Here is an 18,835-nt window from a genome sequence, read left to right as displayed (position 1 = left end):
CACCTCCCGCCAGTCTGCGTCCTCGCCTTCCAGGCGCTCCCCCGCCGGAGGTTTCTGGAGAACGCGTGATGGCGGCGCGCCCCCCCCCCCGCTGGGGGCTGGAGGTCCGACCCCGCGGTCACTCCAGGGCATCCTGGGAGTTTTGGTCTCCACAAAGGAAGCCGGACGGGGCGGGGCGAAGGAGCGAACGGAGGGCGCGGTGGCCATGGCGACCGCAGTGGCCATGACCGCGGCTCAGAGCACTGAGAGGTCGTGACACGACCTGGAGCGCTGCTTGAAGAACTTGGCGTTGCGCGGCACCAGGTTGGCGAGGAAGCGCTTGGCCTTCTTCGTGAGGCTCTCGCGGCGCGCGGGCGGCGCGGGGCCCTCGGGGCTGCCCTGCTCGTGCCGCTGGCCCCCAGCGCGGCTCTGGCCCCGCCGCAGCCGGATCTGACGCACTGCGCCCTCGAAGAGCTCCCGCGTGTTGTGGTGCAGGGCGGCCGATGTCTCGATGTGTTTGCAGCTCAGCGTCCCGGCCAGGTGGCGGCCCTCTGCAGGAAGGGACCAGTTCAAGCGCCCGCCCAGCCGCACTGGGCGGGTGGCAAGGGTGGGCCTGGGGAGTTCTGGGCGTGCTGTGGAAAGGGATCGGGACTAATGACTCACAACTGAGAGAACGGGGCTGTGATCTTATGGTGGGGCAGTGGAGATGCGAAGGTGAAGGAGAGCGGGGCCTTGGAGGACAGGTAAGGGGAGTGAAGAGAAGGGATTTTTCAGGGCCGTAGGAGTTGGGCACTGGGGGTCTGCCTTTAGCTGAATACAAGCAAGTCAGTGTGCCAGTGAGGGTAAAAAGGCCTTAAAAGAGGTGACCTGAAAGGGAGAGCGTTCCCCTGAGATTGCCAGTTTGGAATCAGTTCAGGATACACACCCTCCAGTGATACCTCCCGAGAGCGGGCCAGGTCGCTCTTGTTTCCAACGAGGATGACAGGTAGGTCGTGGTGGGGCCTCCCAGCCCGGAGCCGAAGTAGGGTCTCTGGAACTTTGGAGAAGCTTCTTCTGTCGGTGACTGAGAAGACGATGAGAAAGGCGTCCCCAGTCTGAAGGCAGTGGTCCCGCAGCCACCCCCCTGTATCCTCCTGCAGACAGAGAGTCGTGGGACGTTAGGGCTGGAGGCATAGGAGATCCTGTCCACCCACATCTCAAAGATGAGGAATCCAGCTGTGAGGGAGAAGCCACCTACTTAGGACAGCAGAGCTAGTTAATGGCAGAATCTCCATACCCAGAGTGTGTTTGTGGGGAAAGAAGAAGTTAGTAATGTGAGCATATATATGGGGGAATTGGGGACATAGCATCCTTAATTAGGGTAGCCATCCTACTTTCTTATGCTTAAGTTCTCCATTCAAAAATGAATGCCATTCAGGTGAATATAATTTTCCTCTGGTTTCTACATAGTAAGTATCCTTTATGTCCAAATATTCAGAAGTCCTCAGTTTTTTTTCCCTTCCCTGATATTCCAGAGCCCTGAGCTCTTGTCCTGTCACATCAGACTCTTCCAGGCTGAAAAATTTTTGGATGGGGTCAATTTCAGGGTGTCCAGCCTAGCTTGCAGCTGCAGGGTTTTTCAAATTCAGACCCTAACTTTCCTTTGGGTCGGAAGATCCCAGAAAGACAGTGGCTCTTATGGTCACAGGCCATGATATGCACATTGGTGTGGGCCTTTGCTCTGTGAGATGATACATATGAAAGCCAGGGCTGGTCAGTTAGCTCAGTTGGTTAGAGCGCAGTATTACAACACCAAGATCAAAGGTTTGGATCCCCATATGGCCAGCTTCCAAAAAAAAAAATAGGGTCAGGTTCCAGTATGTGTTGAAACCAGGGCCTTTAGTCCCACCAGCCTTCAGCCAGACTTTGCCCTTCCCCAGTTTGCTTCATTACCTGCTTGCAGCCACATCTTAGTTCTCACCTGTTCCCAGATGTCATAAACAACTACAGTTACTTCCTCTTTATCCACCATGATGCGTCTCTCATAGGTGTCCACTGTTGGGAAATAGTGAGAGGGAATAAAGTCCATTAGGTTCCTCAACACTTGTGACTCCTGGTAACCAGAGACACCTCGATGCCAGCACCAGGGAACCCCCTTTAGAGAGGCCACAAAAAGCACTGGAGAAGCTTCTCTTAGGTTCTGTCCTCTAGGGGCTGCTCATACCATAAGCACTTCCATCCCTGACTGGGGCTCCAGCACACTCTCAACCCCTCAGTGCTCCCCCAAATACCTGGGTTCTCCAGCTCATGAGCACTGTCTCCCTGGAGACCGCCAAAAGTGCCTGCTAGGGTGCTCTTGCCCACGCCGCTCTCCCCCACCAGCATGACCTTGAAGATGCCGTCCTTTTGGGCAGGGGCTGCCTCCCCTGAGCCCAAAGAGTCAGAGGAGCCAGAGGATGAGGCCTGAGGCGGCCAGTCAAGTTCATCTACAGCCTGGGCTCTTCGCAGCTGGTGCTTGTAGGGGACGGGCATACTGCCTCTTCGTCTGGGGGCCCCAGGGGCAGAGGGTGGCCCGCCCCGGTCCAACCCTGCCAACAGTTTCTCTGGTTTCTTCAGCAGTGTGCCATCTGCCTCTGGGGGGGAGGGGAGGTAGGGCAAAGAAAAGGAAGGAATGAGTAGGGTACGCCCAGCTGTTGGCAGAGGGCTCAGTCCAGGTTGCTGCAGTTTCAGAGGCCCAGCCACATCCAGTCGATGACCCTGACTAAGAAGAAATAGAATCTTTGGCCTGACCTCATACTAAACTCCCCCAGAAGCCCGAACTGGTGAGCCGCCAAGGAGCAGACATGATGGCTTCCCAGTGTGGTCCTAGCCACAGTCTGTTCAAAATGTGCCCCATGCAGGGGAGGCACCTGCACACAGACTCACACCCACTCACAGTTTACACTGATACACAGGCACACCCCCAGACTAGGCCTCTGGCTCACGGGGGTGGGGTTGGCTCTGCCTCCTACTGCTTCCTGCACTGGTAATCACCAAACAGGAGGGGATAAAAAGCAGACACTGCTGCTCAGGTTCTGGAGAGTAGGTACTGGCAGAGTCAAAAACTTTTTGGGGAGCCTGTTCCCAGGGAAGGGACTTTTCTCTTTGAGATGATTTGTGTGTGATTTTGTGAAGGGATATGTATGTGTGGGGTGGGGGGGCTGGTGCTGCTTGTGGCCCTGTAGGTGAGCATACCAAGTGCATGGTTGTGTGTGAGAATCCTTCTGTATCCTTAGCTGTCCGTCTGAGTGGGAAAGAATATTGTGTTCATGGAGAGGTAGAGAGAATGTGTGTGAGTATTAGCACAAGGGAGAGTGACAATGCATGGGTCAGGGTAACTAGAGGAGGAACAACAGACACAACAAAATGAGATGGAGAGAGACTGGAAATAGCCAACGGTCAATACTTGGCCAGTAGCCAGGGCCTCCAGGAGCCAAAAAGAAACCCTTACAATAGGTCCTCAGGGTAGCCCCCTGCCTGTGTTTCCCAGGCTCATGGGCTGCCCCTTTCCTTCCTCCCTTACCATCTGCCCTACCCAGCTGGGGGATGAGGCTGACCTAGGAGCCATGTACCAGTTTCCTCAAGCAAAGCCCTGAGAGTGATGGGGGAGGGGGCATTTAGGCAGCTCTTCTCCCTCTCCACCCTAGTCCAGCCCCAATCCTTATGTGAGCTGGGGTTTTCTCTACTTCCTGACTTGCACTTCCCCTCTTGCTGACTGGGCTCAAGCTTCTTCAACCCCTAGTTCTGACCTCCCCACCAAAGCTTCATCTCCCACCCCCATGGTTTCAGCCAAAAGCTGCCCAGGTTAGCCCTCACCTGGTGTGGGTGTTCCTGGTGGGGAGGCCCGGCAGCTGCCAGAGGGGCAGAGTGCTGTGGTTTCTGTGTCCATGTCCATGTCCGTATCAGGGTCCGTGTGCATCGGTGTGCGTATGCGTGTGCAGCCCAGCAGCTCGCAACACCCGCTCCCTCACTCAGCAGCACTGTCAGCTTTTCCCTTTAAACACCCCCCCCAACACACATGCCGTCCTCCCAGACACCTGGGGAAATAGTCCCTCCCCCTGGTGAGGTCACATATGCTAATGAGCAGTGATGTCAGCGGGATTCCCTCCTTTCTGCTCTCCCCCTTTCCTTTGTATTGTTTCCCTCTGGGAGCACACACACGGTGGAGCCTGGTTAAAGCATGACAGAATAGTCAGAGGGGCAGAAGAGACAGGAGTTCAGAGAGGTGGGGAGAGAGCCGAGGGTGACAGGAAGCAGGGATCCTGGGAAGCTGAAGGTCTTTTTCCAGGAACCCGGACTATGTCATTTGTCTCTGTATTTCCAGCGCCGTAACCTATAACCCAGTGTGCAGCCCAGAGTGGGTGCTCAGTGGCTAAAAAGGCAAGAGGCAGAAGGTCTAAAAGCTGATCTGAAAGAAAGAGAAGTAGGCCAAAAGAGATGCAAGGAAAGGAGGGCAGCTACCCTGCCACCATCTTCTCCAACCCTGCCTCTTCTGGGCTAAAAGCCACAAAAGTATCCATTTCCCAGTGTGGCCCCTAGGCAGACAGGGTTTTAAGGAAAAAACTATGGCTGCTTTGGACAGTTTCATTTTGCCACTAGGTTCAAGTAGGTGCGAACTGTTGTGGGGACTCTTTCACCTTCTCTCCCTCCCTGCCAGGCCCACCAAACCGGTGTTAATCAGAACAGAAAAGGATAGAAAAGCTAGCCCTCTCAAAGAAGCAGCTCCCAATCTTAAGTGGGGGGTGAGGAGTGCCAGCCATCCCACCCCCATCCCCCAATTCCCTTACCTCCCCACAGCACTCTTTGGGGCAGCCACCAGGCTCTCTGGGCTCACAAGGCAGATACACAATGGAAGACATCTACCTTTTTGTGGGAAGCCTGAATAGCATGTCTCCTTTACTGTTCCTTTTTCTGCCCCGTTCCCTTTCCCTTCCCATTCCCACTCTTGGCCTCTTCCTCCTGACACCATCAAGTAGCCAAACACATATTCTGATTTCCTCTCCTCTTCTCACCCCGTTTTTGCCAGGTTCTGTGCTAAGCACTTTCCTGCATGATCTCCTTTCATCTTCGTGGCTCTAAGGCTCAGAGTGGTGGCCCGGTGCCCTGTCCTCAAAGCCGTCATGCAGCTGAAAAATAGGGACACCAGGATTCCTACCCAAATTTTTCCAATGCCAAAGACTTTTTCATTTCTACGATATCCTGCTGTCCTTCTTTTAAATATTCCAACTGTCTCCCATTATTGGGAACAATCTATATTGTAATCCTCAGTGGACTTTTCCAATGGAAGAGGCAAATAATAATCTTGGGGATAATGTGCAGTGACACTTCACTTAACTGGAGATCAGCTACAGGGCAATAGTGCAGGAACTAGAGGGAGCAGAAAGGACTCAGCAGCTAAAATACTCATGCACTTTACTCACTAGATAGATTCTCCAGTCCTCAATCATGGCCTACTTATCCTTACTTTGTTCACAATTTTAATGTGTCCATGTGTGTTTCTGTACTAGTAGATTAGAAGCACATTTAGGTGCTGGCCAGTAAGCTCACTTGGTTAAAGCATGGTGCTGATAACACCGAGGCCAAGGGTTCGGATCCCTGTACCGGCCAGCCACCATATAATAAAACAAACAAACAAAAAACAAAACAAAAAAGCATACTTTTTTTTTTTTTTTTTAATGATTCCTCCAATTTTATTGTTGTTTTTCAGAATCCTCTTATTTATTCTAATTTCTTTCCCCCCCCTTTTTTTTTCCTGTCTTTTTCGTGACCGGTACTCAGCCAAGGAGTGCACCGGCCATTCCTATATAGGATCCGAACCTGCATCCGAACCCGCGGCGGGAGCGTCACCGCGCTCCCAGAGCCGCACTCTCCCGAGTGCGCCACGGGCTCGGCCCCCAAAAAGCATACTTACAGCAGCAAGTGACACTAGTAGTACGGCAACCCCCCCCCAAAAAAAATCCTTTAAAAGTAGTCATAAGCATTCTAAAAGTGGTCTAAGTTCATTTAGCATAAAGGCAAATAGCACCCCCAACTGCTAACAGCTTCTGAAGACACTGCTATAGAGAAGCCATTGGTTTCTATGATCCTCAGCTATTCAGAAAACTTTATATTATATTGCAGATATACTGAAGAGGAGTGTAACATTTTAGAATGACTTCCAAAATGAGTTTTTTTAAAAAAGTTTTAAATTGTAAAGGAGTGAGCTTTATGTATTTGGAAAGCTTACTTAGGTGGTTGGATTCATTTCTATGACACCAGATAAGAGTGAGTCAGGGGCTGCAGACCCCAGGAATAATTCTCTACCTTGACTTCTGCCTGCCCTCAGTCCAGCCTTGGGACACAGAAGCAGGGTGGGTTTCACCTTGAACAGCCTCCCCCTGGTCTCACTAGTAAGAGGCGGCTGGAAATGGTCTGCTGTGCACTTGCCCACGTGCAGGTTCCCTCAAGAGTGGGAGGTCTTGTGGAATAGTGGGATGAGGATGAGATCTGGATCCAAATCAAGTCAGGTCTAATCTGCCACTCAGTAGCGACTGGGCCAGTCTCGTCATTTCTCTGAAGCTGCTCCTGAACCTGTGAAATGGGGTTTACAGTGTGCGTGGCGCAGCTTTATTGTGAGGGTTAACTACATATGATAAAGGATCTGGTACTCAGTAGGTGCCTAACTCTCTAGCTGCCTTGATTCTCTCACAGCCTTAGGCTGTGTGGCTAGGGGTCCTTCTCCCCTCCCAGTGGAGCCTGGAGCTTGGTTCGGCCCAGATTTTTGCTCCTTAAGGACTGCATTTTGGTATCTTCTGTCAGCTCAGACTCTGATTCACAGCGTGATCCCTATCTCATGCTGAGATACCTTCCCCATCCCCACCAAGAGCTTTGAGACTGGGCACCTTAGATAGTGGTGTCCACCTTGACAGGATTTTAAGTTGCTTCATTTCTTTTTCTTTGGAGCCTGGTGAAAATAAACTTTAGTGACTGCTCCCTAATGCCCCACCCTTACTTGGGCAGGACCCTTTGTCTTAGTTTCCCCACACTGTTGGTATGATGTCAATCCCCTCTCCCCACCACACTGGGGCTTCACTGTGGCTTACAAAAGTACTGTTACTTCTTACACCTCATAGAGCACACACCCAGCATCTAGAGAAACTTCTTTGAGGCCTACTAATATAAGCACAGGCCTCCCTAGTGAACTCTGCCCTAAAGTCTTCCCTCCAGCATTCTGAAGCATTCCACAATGAGGACCATCCTTTTATCTTAAATGTTTCAAGTTGCAAATACCTCAAGGAGGGGAAAGGTCTGGAACAGGACAAAGGATGAAGATATCAGGCTGTGGATTTTTGATTTGCATTTGGGAAGGATTGCACTTGGGAAGGAGGGCCCAAAGGGAGAACAGCAAACAAGAACCAAGTTCTCTGGAACCCGTTCCCCAATCTCTGGGGAAGATCTGGAGTGAAAGGAGCTCACGTCTTCCCTGAGCCATGGTACCAGAGTCCCTGGACTGCACATGTGTTCACAACCCCTCTCTACTTCCCCAGGCTCTTGCTTATTAGGAGAGAGAAAAATTGTTCAATTAGTGCTGAGTGGAAGGATGCTGACAGGGTGTAATCAACAGGGCCCTTCCACCAGAGGAGTGGGAATAGGCTAGGCCAGGCAGGAGGGAAAGGGAGAGCCTGAGGGGAGCACATTGTTCTGGGGACTGGTTCTGTTAGGGATGCCTCAGTTTTACTTGGGGGGCATCACTTCTACCCCCATAGCCTCCTTCTATAGCCTTTGCCCTGATTTTCCTTTCAAACTCTAGGGCAGCTTCTGTCACCTTGCCAGAGCCTGGGTTCCATCATTTCTCAGGGATCATTTCTTCCTCTACCACCCTTCCCAGCTCTGGGCACTGCTTGTGCTCCTTCCTCCTTTTCTCAGGAGGCCCAGGGTCCATCCTATAGCCCTAGTCCTCATGTCTGTTTGCTTGTCCTGTAGACTCTCACCCTGCCTAGAATTCACAGTTCTATTCCCACTGTTGACAGCATTCTTTTTTTTTTTTTTTTTTTTTTTCCGTGACCGGCGCTCAGCCAGGGAGTGCACCGCTCATCCTTATATAGGATCTGAACCCGCGGCGGCGGGAGCGTCGCCGCGCTGCTAGCGCAGCACGCTACCGAGTGCGCCACGGGCTCAGCCCGACAGCATTCTTTAGAATCCAGTTTCCACCCTCTTCCAGGAAGATCTCTTGAATTTGGCCACAGTCATGCCAGCATCTTCATACCCTGAGCGTTTGTGATTTTTCCTTCAACTCATCTTTGCCTGTTTTGAGGCATCCTGGCTGAGAGCTCTTCTATCTTGTGTAGGATGACTGTTAAGTGCCTGGTGCAGGTGAAGGATGGAGGGCAAGAGTCATGGATCCTGTGTTCCACCAGGAACAGTCTGCTTCTGTGATCTGTGTTCTGGGAGTACTCCATAAATGGCAACCTTCCTGGCTGCAAGGCTCAGTAGGCTCCCCAGACTTCTGGCCTGGCAATAAGTGAAGAGGCTTGGTGCTCGCTCCTGGAGACAGTCATCGTAGAGCTGGGCCCCCAGCAGGAGTGGAGGTGGGAAGGGTTGGTTCTTAGGGATCTTGGAATTTTCTTACCTTCTGAGTGGTATAAAAATCAAGGGTGGGGTGGTTGGAAGATAATAGGAAGAGGGCAGAAGGTGAAGCGCTGAGCAAAGGCCTCCACGGGGAGAAGCAGATGAGGTGAGCATAAGCTGAGATGGGTAGAGAGGCAGGGCTCAGGATCACAGCTGATTTGCAAAAATTTTAAACTTAGGATTCCTTTATTTTCGACATTAACTTCCTGGGCAATGTCCTAGCTATGGGACAAAAGCATTTGTTGTGCTCTTTTTGTGAGCTAGGTCCTGCAGGAGGGATTTATTTCAGTTGGCGAAACCTCAGGCCCTGCCCACATCCTCCCCTTGGGGTCTGGAGGGTCTCCATCCAACAGGTATTTTTGTTCTTAAGGCCACGGTGGGAGAGGGTTTGGCAGGTATGGAGTGTCTAGGCCTATGATCATTTAAGAACTTTGCTTCTTAAAAACAGCCACCCAAATGGTAGTGGTATGGGTAGAGGGTAGTGGTGGAGGGACTGTGGTCTCTGGCTGTGTGTAGAGAGGGATCTCTGTGAGCCCTCTCTCTGCCTGAGGGACACCTAACTTTACAGCAGCCACACAGAGTCAATGGGAGGCCCAATGAGTCTCCTCAGACCAAGGGACAGGGAAGAAGTGGTGAAGAGGAAGCTGAGCCACCCTCTAAAGGGCCATGCCATTATGACTAGAGCCCCTAGGAGAGCCAGGTCCCCTCAGTCAGGCAAGCAATGGCTCATCCTCTGCCTCGACCACCCAGACCCCTGGTTCAGCCAGTGGCACTAGCAGCACATCGTCCTCATCTTCTGGGGCCAGGACTGCTGTGTGGGGTCCGGGTGGGGTCCAGGTTGGTCCTGGGGTCCCCAGGCTGGGCAGGAGGCGGCCTCGCAGGGCCTGCACCACTCCAGACAATAGTGATGGCTCTAGGGGCACTGAGGGTAGTGGCCCTGGGGTCTCGGGGACAATAGGGAGGGCTGGAAATGTGCTGGCAGATAGGTGGGGGGCCTTGACAGGCAGTGGGGGTGCCTGCTCCCCATCCTGCCCACCCACTGCCCCGCCCTCACAAGCTTGACCTGTGCTGCCATCTAGGGCCTCAAGGGGAGCAGCGGAAGTTGTGACCTGAGATCTGGTCTCAGCGGCCCGAGCTGAGGGGTTGGATCGAGGAAGCAGGCCCCAGCGACGGAGACGGCGCACCAGACGGCGTACCAAGCGGCCCCGCTGGCGGCGGCGGGCACCTGAGGCACTGCCTGGAGTCATATCCTGGCGCAATATTTGTAGCAGAGAACGCAGGTTGCCCAGCACTGAGTTCTGCAAGGAGAGGAGGCAGACATCAAAGTGAGAAGGCCAGAGGCTGAAAAAGGGGGGTACAGTGGCGGGACCACAGCAGAGCTGGGACCAGGAGGTGCTAGGGTTGGGGAGAGTGACTTACATCATTAGGGTTCTCTGTAGGGAAGTCTTCTACAGGTGGGATGGCACCCTGGGCAATGAGCTGCCCATAGGAAGGGGGTGCCTGCTGCTGCACAATCTCAGCCTCCATCCGGGAGAGGGGGGCAAAGATGCTGGAAGGAATGAGGGCTGCTCAGTCACTGGTGGTTCCTGGCCAGAGTAACCTGCCCCAGCCTGGACCGCATTCTTTCCTCTACACCCAGGCCAAGACAGCTGGAGCTACGTCATAGCTTTCCCAAAGGTAATCTGAGGTCCACTCCTTCCTTGAGATTGCTTTCAGGATCTAGACCTGTCTTTCCAGGAACCAACTGACAAGCTGGTCCCAGAAACCTTTTCCCAAAGTGGGCACCCTCATGGCCTCCTGCGGCTGCACGGGCCCTATCTCCCCTTCAATCGCCACTCCTCTACAGCCAGCCCCACTGCCACTTACCTGTACTCCTGGGTGCGAATGGCATAGAGCTTGCAGGTGCAGCCCAGGGCGATGACCAGTAGCAGACCACACACCAGGCTGCCAATGACTGCAGCTGTAATGACCTTGCGGGGCAGGGCATAGGAGCAGTCCCACTCATCACTGCCGTCGGCACAGTCTGGCTGCCCGTCGCACACCCACGTCTCATACACACACTTCTCGTCCCGGCATCGGAAGTTGCCAGGCTGGCAGTGCCGGCAGCGTCTCTCGTCTGCTCCATCAGCACAGAAAGTCTGGTAGTTGCAGCGGTCAGCAGGCAGGTAGCAGGCTGTGGCACCAGGGGTGCCGGCAGCCCCGCAGGGAAAGTGTCCGGGTGGGCAGCCGGGGCAGTCTTCCTCATCTGTGCCATCAGCACAGTCCCACGAGCCATCACAGCGCTGTGCCTCACTGTAGCAGCGCTCACCTAGGCCTTCGGCAGCCCCGAGGCTAGAACCTAAGCCACAGGGTCGGTCCCAAGGCAAGCAGTAGCCCCACACGTGGTAGGTGGCGTTGAAGCCCCGACCACTGCTCCAAGCAACTGTGTGGTAGGCCACAATGGCCTGGCCAGACAGCGTCTCCACAGTGACAGCCTTGCCATTGCTGAAGCGGGTGAGACTGCGCAGCAGCCGGGAGGTCTCGGGGGGCCCAGGGCCATCATACACATGCACTGCATCGCCATAGCCCAAGTCCAGGGCCGTGAAGCGCACTGCCAGCCGCCGGCCATCGTGGGGGTCCAGCACCCAGTGGCAAGACTGGGGGTGGGAGACTGAGCCCAGATGTGAGTATCCAGGGGAAGAGAAGACCCCATAGAAGTCCTCCAAGGTGAGATTGCAGGGCAAGGTGGGGATGGGGTCTGAGCTGCAACCTGCTTCATCAGAGCCATCACCACAGGCATCAATGCCATCACAGCGTTGGGCAGCAGGTACACAGCGGTGGTTTAGGCACTGGAACTCCTCCTCTAGGCACATCAGCCAATCTGGAGAGGCACCACGGAGAGGGGCTGTGAAGCATGAGCCCTCAGGATCCTTCCCTCCTCCTTAGGGCCTCCACTGCCTGCCCTAATGGCCCCTTGGACATCCCTATCCAGCCTACCTTGGCTGTAGGAAAGCAGGAAGCCCTGGCCCACGGGTGCTCTGGCCCCGGCATAGTTGTAGGTAATGGTGACGTTGCCCCCAGGCAGCTGCAGAGGACTGGCAGGTGCCTTGCACAGGGAGATCAGTGGCTGGAGAGGGGAGCACAGGATTAAACGCTCTGAGCCACAGGCCAGGTGCAGCTTCTGGAACCTACAGGGGTAGAGGAGAACAGGACATGAGATGTTCCTAACTGCTGCTGGCTTCCTCCCCCAGTGCCACCAGGCCCCTTCTCTCCCAAGAAGCACAAACACATGCTTATCCTTGATCCAAATAGCCAAATAAAAACTCAGTTAACTGTATTCTTTTGTAGTCAATGGGGATTGTCCTAAAAGAGGCCAGTGGCACCATGAGACCATGAGATACATCCTAGAGCCTTTGGAAAAACTGACCTGTGTTCAGGGACTGGTTAAGAATAGATTTATTGCTTTCAATTGTTACAGCAGTGTCACCCAAGTATGGCACCAGCAGTAATTTGCAATTACCATACAGTTCAATTAACCAGAACTCACCATCCCCCCCAGTGACGTGTGATGAGACCTGAGATCCCCATGGCATTCTGATCCCTCTGCCCCAACAGCCTCTCCCCAGATTGTCCTCTCCCTTTGCCTATCCCTTTCTGGGTAAATTCATGGAAAGTGAACTGTGTGAGGCAAATAGCCTAGTACTTAAAATGGACCCCAACCCCATGACCCAAGGCCAGAGGAGCCTGGGGAGACTCAGAAGTTGAAAAGATCTAGAGAGACTGAGGAAGGTTCTAAGCTGATTAAGGAGTAATTTTAAAACCCAGGCAAGACACACAATGGATTGAGGGACCACTCAGAACAGTCCTATCTGAGCCCAGGACCATTTCTAGAGTGACCATCGTCCTTCAGAGATGCGCAGGACCCAGGCTAGATGTCCACCCCAGCCCAGCTCCAATTTTTTATATCTAGCCCAGAATGAGTCAGGCTTTTAGAGCAGACTAGGCCAAATCAAATTCTACTCTTCTTCTCCTGTTGAAAAGGATGGAAATTCCATGGAGAAGTGATCCCTGAAGATTTTTCCACAGTGGAATGGGGATGGGCAGGGGAGAGGAATGGGATCTTTCCTTGCCTCTCACCTGACTGTTACAGTCTGCTCCTTGCTGCCGAGGATGAGCCAGGTGCAATTGGCAGGGGAGCTGCGGCTGTCCTGGCCCAGGGGTCTCTGTAAGGTGCCCTGCACTTCCAGGAGCACAGCTGGAGGGTCCTCACAAGCTGGACAGAGGAAGGTAAGGACACTGGCAGAGAGGCTCTTAGCATCCCACCCCTCCCCAGGCTTCAGGTCCCAAAGGGACTGAGCTCTTTAACAACAAGGAGCAGAGCCCCCCCTCCCCCAAGTTACAGCCCTCTGGCTCCTCTCTTCCTCTCCACACTCTTCATAGCTTCACCTTAAGTATCAACATCACAATTCTGTGGTCTGCTTTGTGCCAGCCACTGGGAGGAGCAGGAAATACTGTCTTTACCTTTCAGGAGACTACATTCTGGCTAGGGAGATCAAACACGGATATTCCAGGGAAAAAAATGAAATAGTACACATAAGAACTACCAGATAAGGACTCACACTGGACCTCAGTTTCCCCATCTGTAAAATAAGGGATGGATGATCTACACTCTAAAACTGTGGCAGGTCCCATGAAATTCGGGGAAGACACAGTCCTTCCCTTGTGTGCCCCCTTATTCCCAAGCCCGCGGAGCCCCAGGAGCTCCCTCCACTCACCAGGATTTGGGAAAATGATTCGGTCTGGATGAGCCAGAGCGCCTCCTAGAGGAAGAGGGAGGAAGGGCAGGAGAGTGAGTCACCCTTAGGAGTTTACTTCACCTGAGCAACTCAAGGAGGAAAGGAAGCCATCTGGAACTTCCGGTCAGTTTATTGGAAGGGATAGTAGAGCTGGGGTGGGGGCAGGCTGTAGTCTATGACCTCGAAGGAAGGTCCGGCAGCAGGGCCTGTGCGGATGGTACCATCATCTGCGGAAGCCAGAGAGAGGATGAGTGTTGAGCTGAGCGGCTGGGAACTTCCCAGGGGTTGAGGCGGGCAGCGCTGGGTGCGGCGGCAGGAACTGGGGGGCACGGGCAGGCGGGGTAGGGGGAGTGGTCACATAGGAAGTAGTTAGAGCGACAGGGCCCGGTGACGGCCCTGGGGGCCGGGTCCCGGGTGGGTAGTCTCGTATCGGTTCTCACCAAGGAAGAGAAGGAGGAGGATGGCTGGCAGCATCCTGGGCCGTCTGGAGGTGCAGGAAGAGTCCCTGGGCTTCTGTCGTCTACCTAGTAGGAAGGCAGTGGCGCTCCGGGCGTCCAGGCCCCCCGGTGCCACCTCCCGAGGGGGCTCCATGGCCCAGGCTTGACCCGTGCTCTGGATGCCAGCGCTGGGGGCAGGGAGGCGGCGGCGGCGGCGGCTCAGGAGTCGGGGAGGTGCCTCTCGCTAACTTCAGAGTTGTTTTCTCCCTCCGCTGCCGCGTCCGCTCTCCTGGGGCCGGCTCCCGAAGCCCCGGGACTCGGCTTGCGGCCGGGTGCTGGGGCACGCCCTCGCCTACAGCCGGCCCGCAGGCGGCGACGCCCCTGTCCAGGCCTGGCCGCCACCTGCCGGGGCTCGAAGCCACTTCCTCTTCGGGCCAAACTTTGCCGACTGTCAGCCCCCAAGGCCGGCTCGGGAGCCGCTCAACTTCTCCAGCGCTTCCAACCGGCGGGACGCTGCAGGCCAGCGGGGGAGGGGAGAGGCAGCTCGGCCCGACTCCCAGCCCCTGCCCAGGCTGTACCCCCGCCCGCCCAGGGGTTGGCGGAGCAGGAGCGAGGGAAGGGGCGGGTAACGAGCCTGGCCCCACCCCTGCCAATCAAAGTGCGGGCCCCACCCACCGGCTCGCCTTAACCCCTTTCCCGCCCTGCCCTGACCTGACTTGTCAGACGGGCCTTTGACAGTCAGCTTCAGCCTCCACTTTTAAACACACTTTGTGTAGTCCTTTGGGTGTAACACGTTTGTTGTTACAGGACACGTTTGTAACACGTTTGTCAAAAGACATCTGCTCATTCCGTAACTGTCACGTCTTTCCTTTGGACCCTTAAGCTCAGTACTTTTCTTGTCCCAGCGCTGTGATCCGGTACTATTTTTTGTAGTGAGCCTTTATTATAGTAATTACCACACGGTATTGTAGCTATTTTTTTATTTTATTTTATTTTATTTTATTTTTATTTTTATTTATTTATTTATTTTTTAAAATTTTACTTTGTCGGTATACATTGTGGTTGATTATTGTTGCCCCTTACCAAAACCTCCCTCCCTCCTCCTTCTCCCTCCCCGCCTCCCTGTAGCTATTTGTTTATTCATCATTCCCGCCCCCGCCCCGCCCCTTCTCTGGAAACTGAAACTTGCCGTAGGCTGGGGCCTAGACTGTTTACCTTTGTACCCAAAGGGCTACTCTCCTGCTGAGACACAGTAAAAACTCAATACATGGTAAATAAATGAATAGATATGCCTTCCTTGCCACTTGCTAGCTATGTGACTTTGAGAAAATTACTTAACCTCTCTGTGCTTCTCAGTTATAAAATGAGCTACAGCCTGGCGGGTTAGCTCAGTTGGTTAGAGCGCAGCCTTGTAGCACAAAGGCCAAGGGTTGGGTTGCAGTACTGGCCAGGTGCCAAAAAAAAAAAAAAAAAAAGAGGTGCAACTCCTTTTTAAGGTTGTTGTGAACATTTAGGGAGTTAGTGCAAGCTGAACACTAAGCACGTTGCTGGGCTATAGGAAGTGCTCCGAGATAGTACAAGCTGAGCACTAAGCACATTGCTGGACTATAGGAAGTGCTCCATATCTGGTAGCAACTGTTATTATCGGTCACAGGAGATATTTCTCACTTATGTGGGCTTGGGGTTACCCTTTCCTGTGGCACTGATAGGGAATATTAATAGACAATAACAACTAATAGCAAACACTTTTTGGGCTTTTTCTACATTTCAGGCACAGATCTAAGTAAGCACTTTACTAAATACTTAGTAAATACTTTACAGGTATTTGCCTGTTTAGTCTTCTCAACAACCTTGTGAGGTAGATGCTATTGCTACTCCCATTTTACAGATAAGGAAATGCTGGCACATAGAAGTATTTTGTCCAAGTATATTTTCACCAAGTAAATGGTGATGCTAGAGTTTGAACCCAGGTGATCTGGCTCCAGATAGAGCACATATCTGATCCTACTACTCTCTCCCCTTTACAAATGGCACAAAACAGTTTTCTGTTAATGACATTCGTTGCTGTAGGGAACTAAGCAGGGCCTGAGACTTATAGAGTTGTCCATAAAAAATCTCTTCTTCCACTTGGGCCTTGGTCCCATTCCCTAACTCTCTCTGTTCTCCCAACTGCAGCCCTTAATGATTAATGAGGGGAACAGATAGAACCCTGAAGGTGGGAGGAGGGTGCAAAGGGAGGCAAGGCAAAGAGATTGGGGAAATTGAAAATGTTTAAAAGGGGACATGGAGGTTTTAGTTGAGTACTGGCTGTGTTCTCTGTGTTGAGTACTTGGCAAATGCCTGGAACTCTTAAGACTCCACTTTTTCTTCCTTCCTTCCTTTCTTTCTTTTTTTGGAAGTTGGCCAGTTTGGGGATCCAATGCATCGACCGTGGTGTTATTATAATACCATGGTTTAACTAACTGAGCTAACTGGCTGGCCCAAGACTTTGCTTTAGCTTTAAGGAGCTTACAGTCTTTTTGGAAAGAGAGGTCAGATACATAAATTAAAAACCCCAGATATTTCTCATTCTACATTCAGAAGAAAAAAACAAACCCAGAAAGCTATGGGGAATGCCCATGGGGAGCATGTTGGGGAGTAGGGAATTTGGAAAGGAAATAGGAGAGGTGATGGTGAGATGGAAAGAGTTGTGAGAGTGGGGAGAAGGGGAAGAGAGCCCATGGTCTGGGATGCAAATAAACTGAAATTTGCAAAAAATAAAACCAAGACCTATGCTGTTGGAAACAATCACCATCATCAGGAAGAAATGGCACCAGGGTAGAACAAACTTTCATTCCGTAAATACTTGAGTGACTTCCAAGTGCAAGACACTGTGGCAGACACTGAGGGTTAATATTTGAAAGTGAATTCAAGCCAAAAAAAGATGAGGAAAAATTAAGGAAAACCTGGGTGCTTATAATGACTTTAAGCTTTAATTAGTTTAGTGAGTTTAAGGGTCTGGGCCATATAAATCATATCCTAGACCATCAAGTACCTCTGGAAATGGGCCTGTGGAAATATTCTTGGAAATCTTTGAGAAATTATGAAAAATAGTGGAAGTAGTGGAAAGTGGGCAGATGTTTAGTTTTCTTCTTTATTTTTTTGGTGGTTCGCCAGTACAGGGATCCGAACCCTTTGGCCAACCAGCTACCGTTGTTTAGTTTTCTAGATGATAAAATCTAACTTTTATAGAGTACTCACCATATTTTAGGCAGTGTTCTAAGCACTTCACTTATATTAACTCATTTAATCTTCACCACACCTCTAGGAAGTAGGTGTTATTTATGTCCTCATCTTGTAATTCAGGAAACTGAGTCATAGACAATTTAGATAACTTGCTCAAAATCAAACTACTAGCATGTGCAAGAGCCAAGACTTGAGCCAAGCTATCTGGATCCGAGCCCTTGATGTTAAACATGATAGCTTTTAGAATCTTTTTTTTTTTTTTTTTTTGTGGCTGGCCTGTGTGGGAATCTGAGCCTTTGACCTTGGTGTTATGACGCTGCACTCTAACCAGCTGAGCTAACTGGCCAGACCCAAGTTTTTTACTTTACTTTTTTTTTTTGGTGACTGGCTGGTATGGGGAAGGTTTTTTACTTTTCTATGCCTGAGTTTCTCCATGTATAAAAAGAGGTAGGATGATAATGTTAGTGTTTTAGTTATCTATTGTTGCATAGCAAATTACCCCAAAATGTAGTGGCTTAAAACAATGAACATTTATTTTCTTACAGGTTTTGTGGGTCAGTAATTCAGAAGCAGCTTAGCTGGGTGATTCTGTCTTGGGCCTCCAATGAAGTTGCAGTTTACATGCCGGGCAAGCATGTGTTGGCTGTTGGCAGGAGGCCTCAGTTCCTCCCCATGCTGGTATATACACAGACTGCTCGAGTGTCCTCATGGCATGGCAGCTGGCTTCCCCCAGAATGAGCAATCAAAGAGAGCAAAGTGGAAATCACAGTGCTTTTAACACCTAGTCTCAGAAATCACACTCCAACATTTTGCAATATCTCTTTAGTTATACAGGTCAGCCCAATGCATTGTAGGAGGAGACCACACAAGAGCAAATATTAACAGATAAGAATCATTGTGGTCTATTCTAATGGCTGGCTACCATAGTTCATCCTCTGACCCCCAAAGTTTTATGTCCTTCACATAGGCAAACCCTCCCAAAGCACCCCCAAATCTCATCCCATTACCATATTAGCTTGAAGTCCAGAACTGAATCATCTAAAATAGGCCCAGGTACATATGAGGCTCCTCTGGACTAGTTCCTTAAGTACAGATCCTTGAGTATAGTTCCTCTTGATCTGAAGATCTGTGAACTAAGAAGACAAGTTATATTCCCTGTCCCCACCCCCATCCCCATCATCAACATACAATGGTGAGACATGTGACAAGCATATGATAACCTCTGTAGATATTCCTATAAAAAAAAAGGGAGAAATTGATGTGCAAAGGAGTCACTAATCCATAGAAATTCTAAAATCCAGCAGAGTATAGGTTGGTCATTCCTTGAATAGAACTCAAGGCCTGAGCATAATCTTTTTTTTTTTTTTTTAAAAGATGACCGGTAAGGGGATTTTAACCCTTGTCTTGGTGTGGTCAGCACCACGCTCAGCCAGTGAGCGAACCGGCCATCCGTATATGGGACCCGAACCCGGGGCCTTGGTGTTATCAGCACCGCACTCTCCCGAGTGAGCCACGGGCCGGCCCCGTTGAGCATAATCTTTCATAGTTCTTGTCTCCCAACTGTGGGATTTTTATTCTCTGCCCTTTGAGCCACCTTTTATTTTCCAGGCTTGCACGTGCATAGTTTTCTTGGCCTTCTTTTTGCTGTAGAAATTTGGGGATCCAAAGTCCTCTTCACATTTTGCATTGTCTCTTTCCCTTTCAATCCAAGCTTGTAGTGCTTCTGCCAATACAATTCTCTTAAAACTTTTATGGATCTCCAGTGAATCTTATTGGGGGCTCACTCCATTAGAC

General features: G+C 51.5%; 2 protein-coding genes across 2 annotated transcripts; both read right to left on the bottom strand.

Annotated features, from left to right (window-relative positions):
* Nucleotides 1-226: 226 nt before the first annotated feature.
* On the bottom strand, nt 227-3,916 carry REM2 (RRAD and GEM like GTPase 2). Its single transcript, XM_063091941.1, has 5 exons — nt 3,814-3,916; nt 2,250-2,591; nt 1,940-2,013; nt 905-1,112; nt 227-530 (listed from the first exon to the last, which is right to left on the bottom strand). The coding sequence occupies exons 1-5, from the start codon at nt 3,914-3,916 to the stop codon at nt 235-237; spliced, it is 1,023 nt and encodes a 340-aa protein (XP_062948011.1). The 3' UTR covers nt 227-234.
* A 4,855-nt stretch (nt 3,917-8,771) lies between these two features.
* LRP10 (LDL receptor related protein 10) lies at nt 8,772-14,402 on the bottom strand. Its single transcript, XM_063091414.1, has 7 exons — nt 13,820-14,402; nt 13,359-13,403; nt 12,721-12,856; nt 11,581-11,771; nt 10,471-11,464; nt 10,024-10,153; nt 8,772-9,902 (listed from the first exon to the last, which is right to left on the bottom strand). The coding sequence occupies exons 1-7, from the start codon at nt 13,968-13,970 to the stop codon at nt 9,315-9,317; spliced, it is 2,235 nt and encodes a 744-aa protein (XP_062947484.1). The 5' UTR covers nt 13,971-14,402; the 3' UTR covers nt 8,772-9,314.
* Nucleotides 14,403-18,835: the final 4,433 nt, after the last annotated feature.

This window comes from Cynocephalus volans, chromosome 3 (genome assembly GCF_027409185.1).
Source record: "Cynocephalus volans isolate mCynVol1 chromosome 3, mCynVol1.pri, whole genome shotgun sequence".
NCBI lineage: Eukaryota > Metazoa > Chordata > Mammalia > Dermoptera > Cynocephalidae > Cynocephalus > Cynocephalus volans.
Note: the sequence above shows the minus strand (reverse complement) of the source record. Positions and strands in the feature narration are given on the sequence as shown.

Coding starts and splice junctions, on each gene's coding strand:
- REM2 (XM_063091941.1), bottom strand. CDS start 3,916: ATGCACACGGACCCTGATACGGACATGGACATGGACACAGAAACCACA. Junction 2,592..3,813: donor ACCAGGAACACCCACACCAG/GTGAGGGCTAAC, acceptor CCTCCCCCCCAG/AGGCAGATGGCACACTGCTG. Junction 2,014..2,249: donor TCATGAGCTGGAGAACCCAG/GTATTTGGGGGA, acceptor ATTTCCCAACAG/TGGACACCTATGAGAGACGC.
- LRP10 (XM_063091414.1), bottom strand. CDS start 13,970: ATGGAGCCCCCTCGGGAGGTGGCACCGGGGGGCCTGGACGCCCGGAGC. Junction 12,857..13,358: donor AATCATTTTCCCAAATCCTG/GTGAGTGGAGGG, acceptor TCCTCTGTCCAG/CTTGTGAGGACCCTCCAGCT. Junction 10,154..10,470: donor ATTCGCACCCAGGAGTACAG/GTAAGTGGCAGT, acceptor CATTCCTTCCAG/CATCTTTGCCCCCCTCTCCC.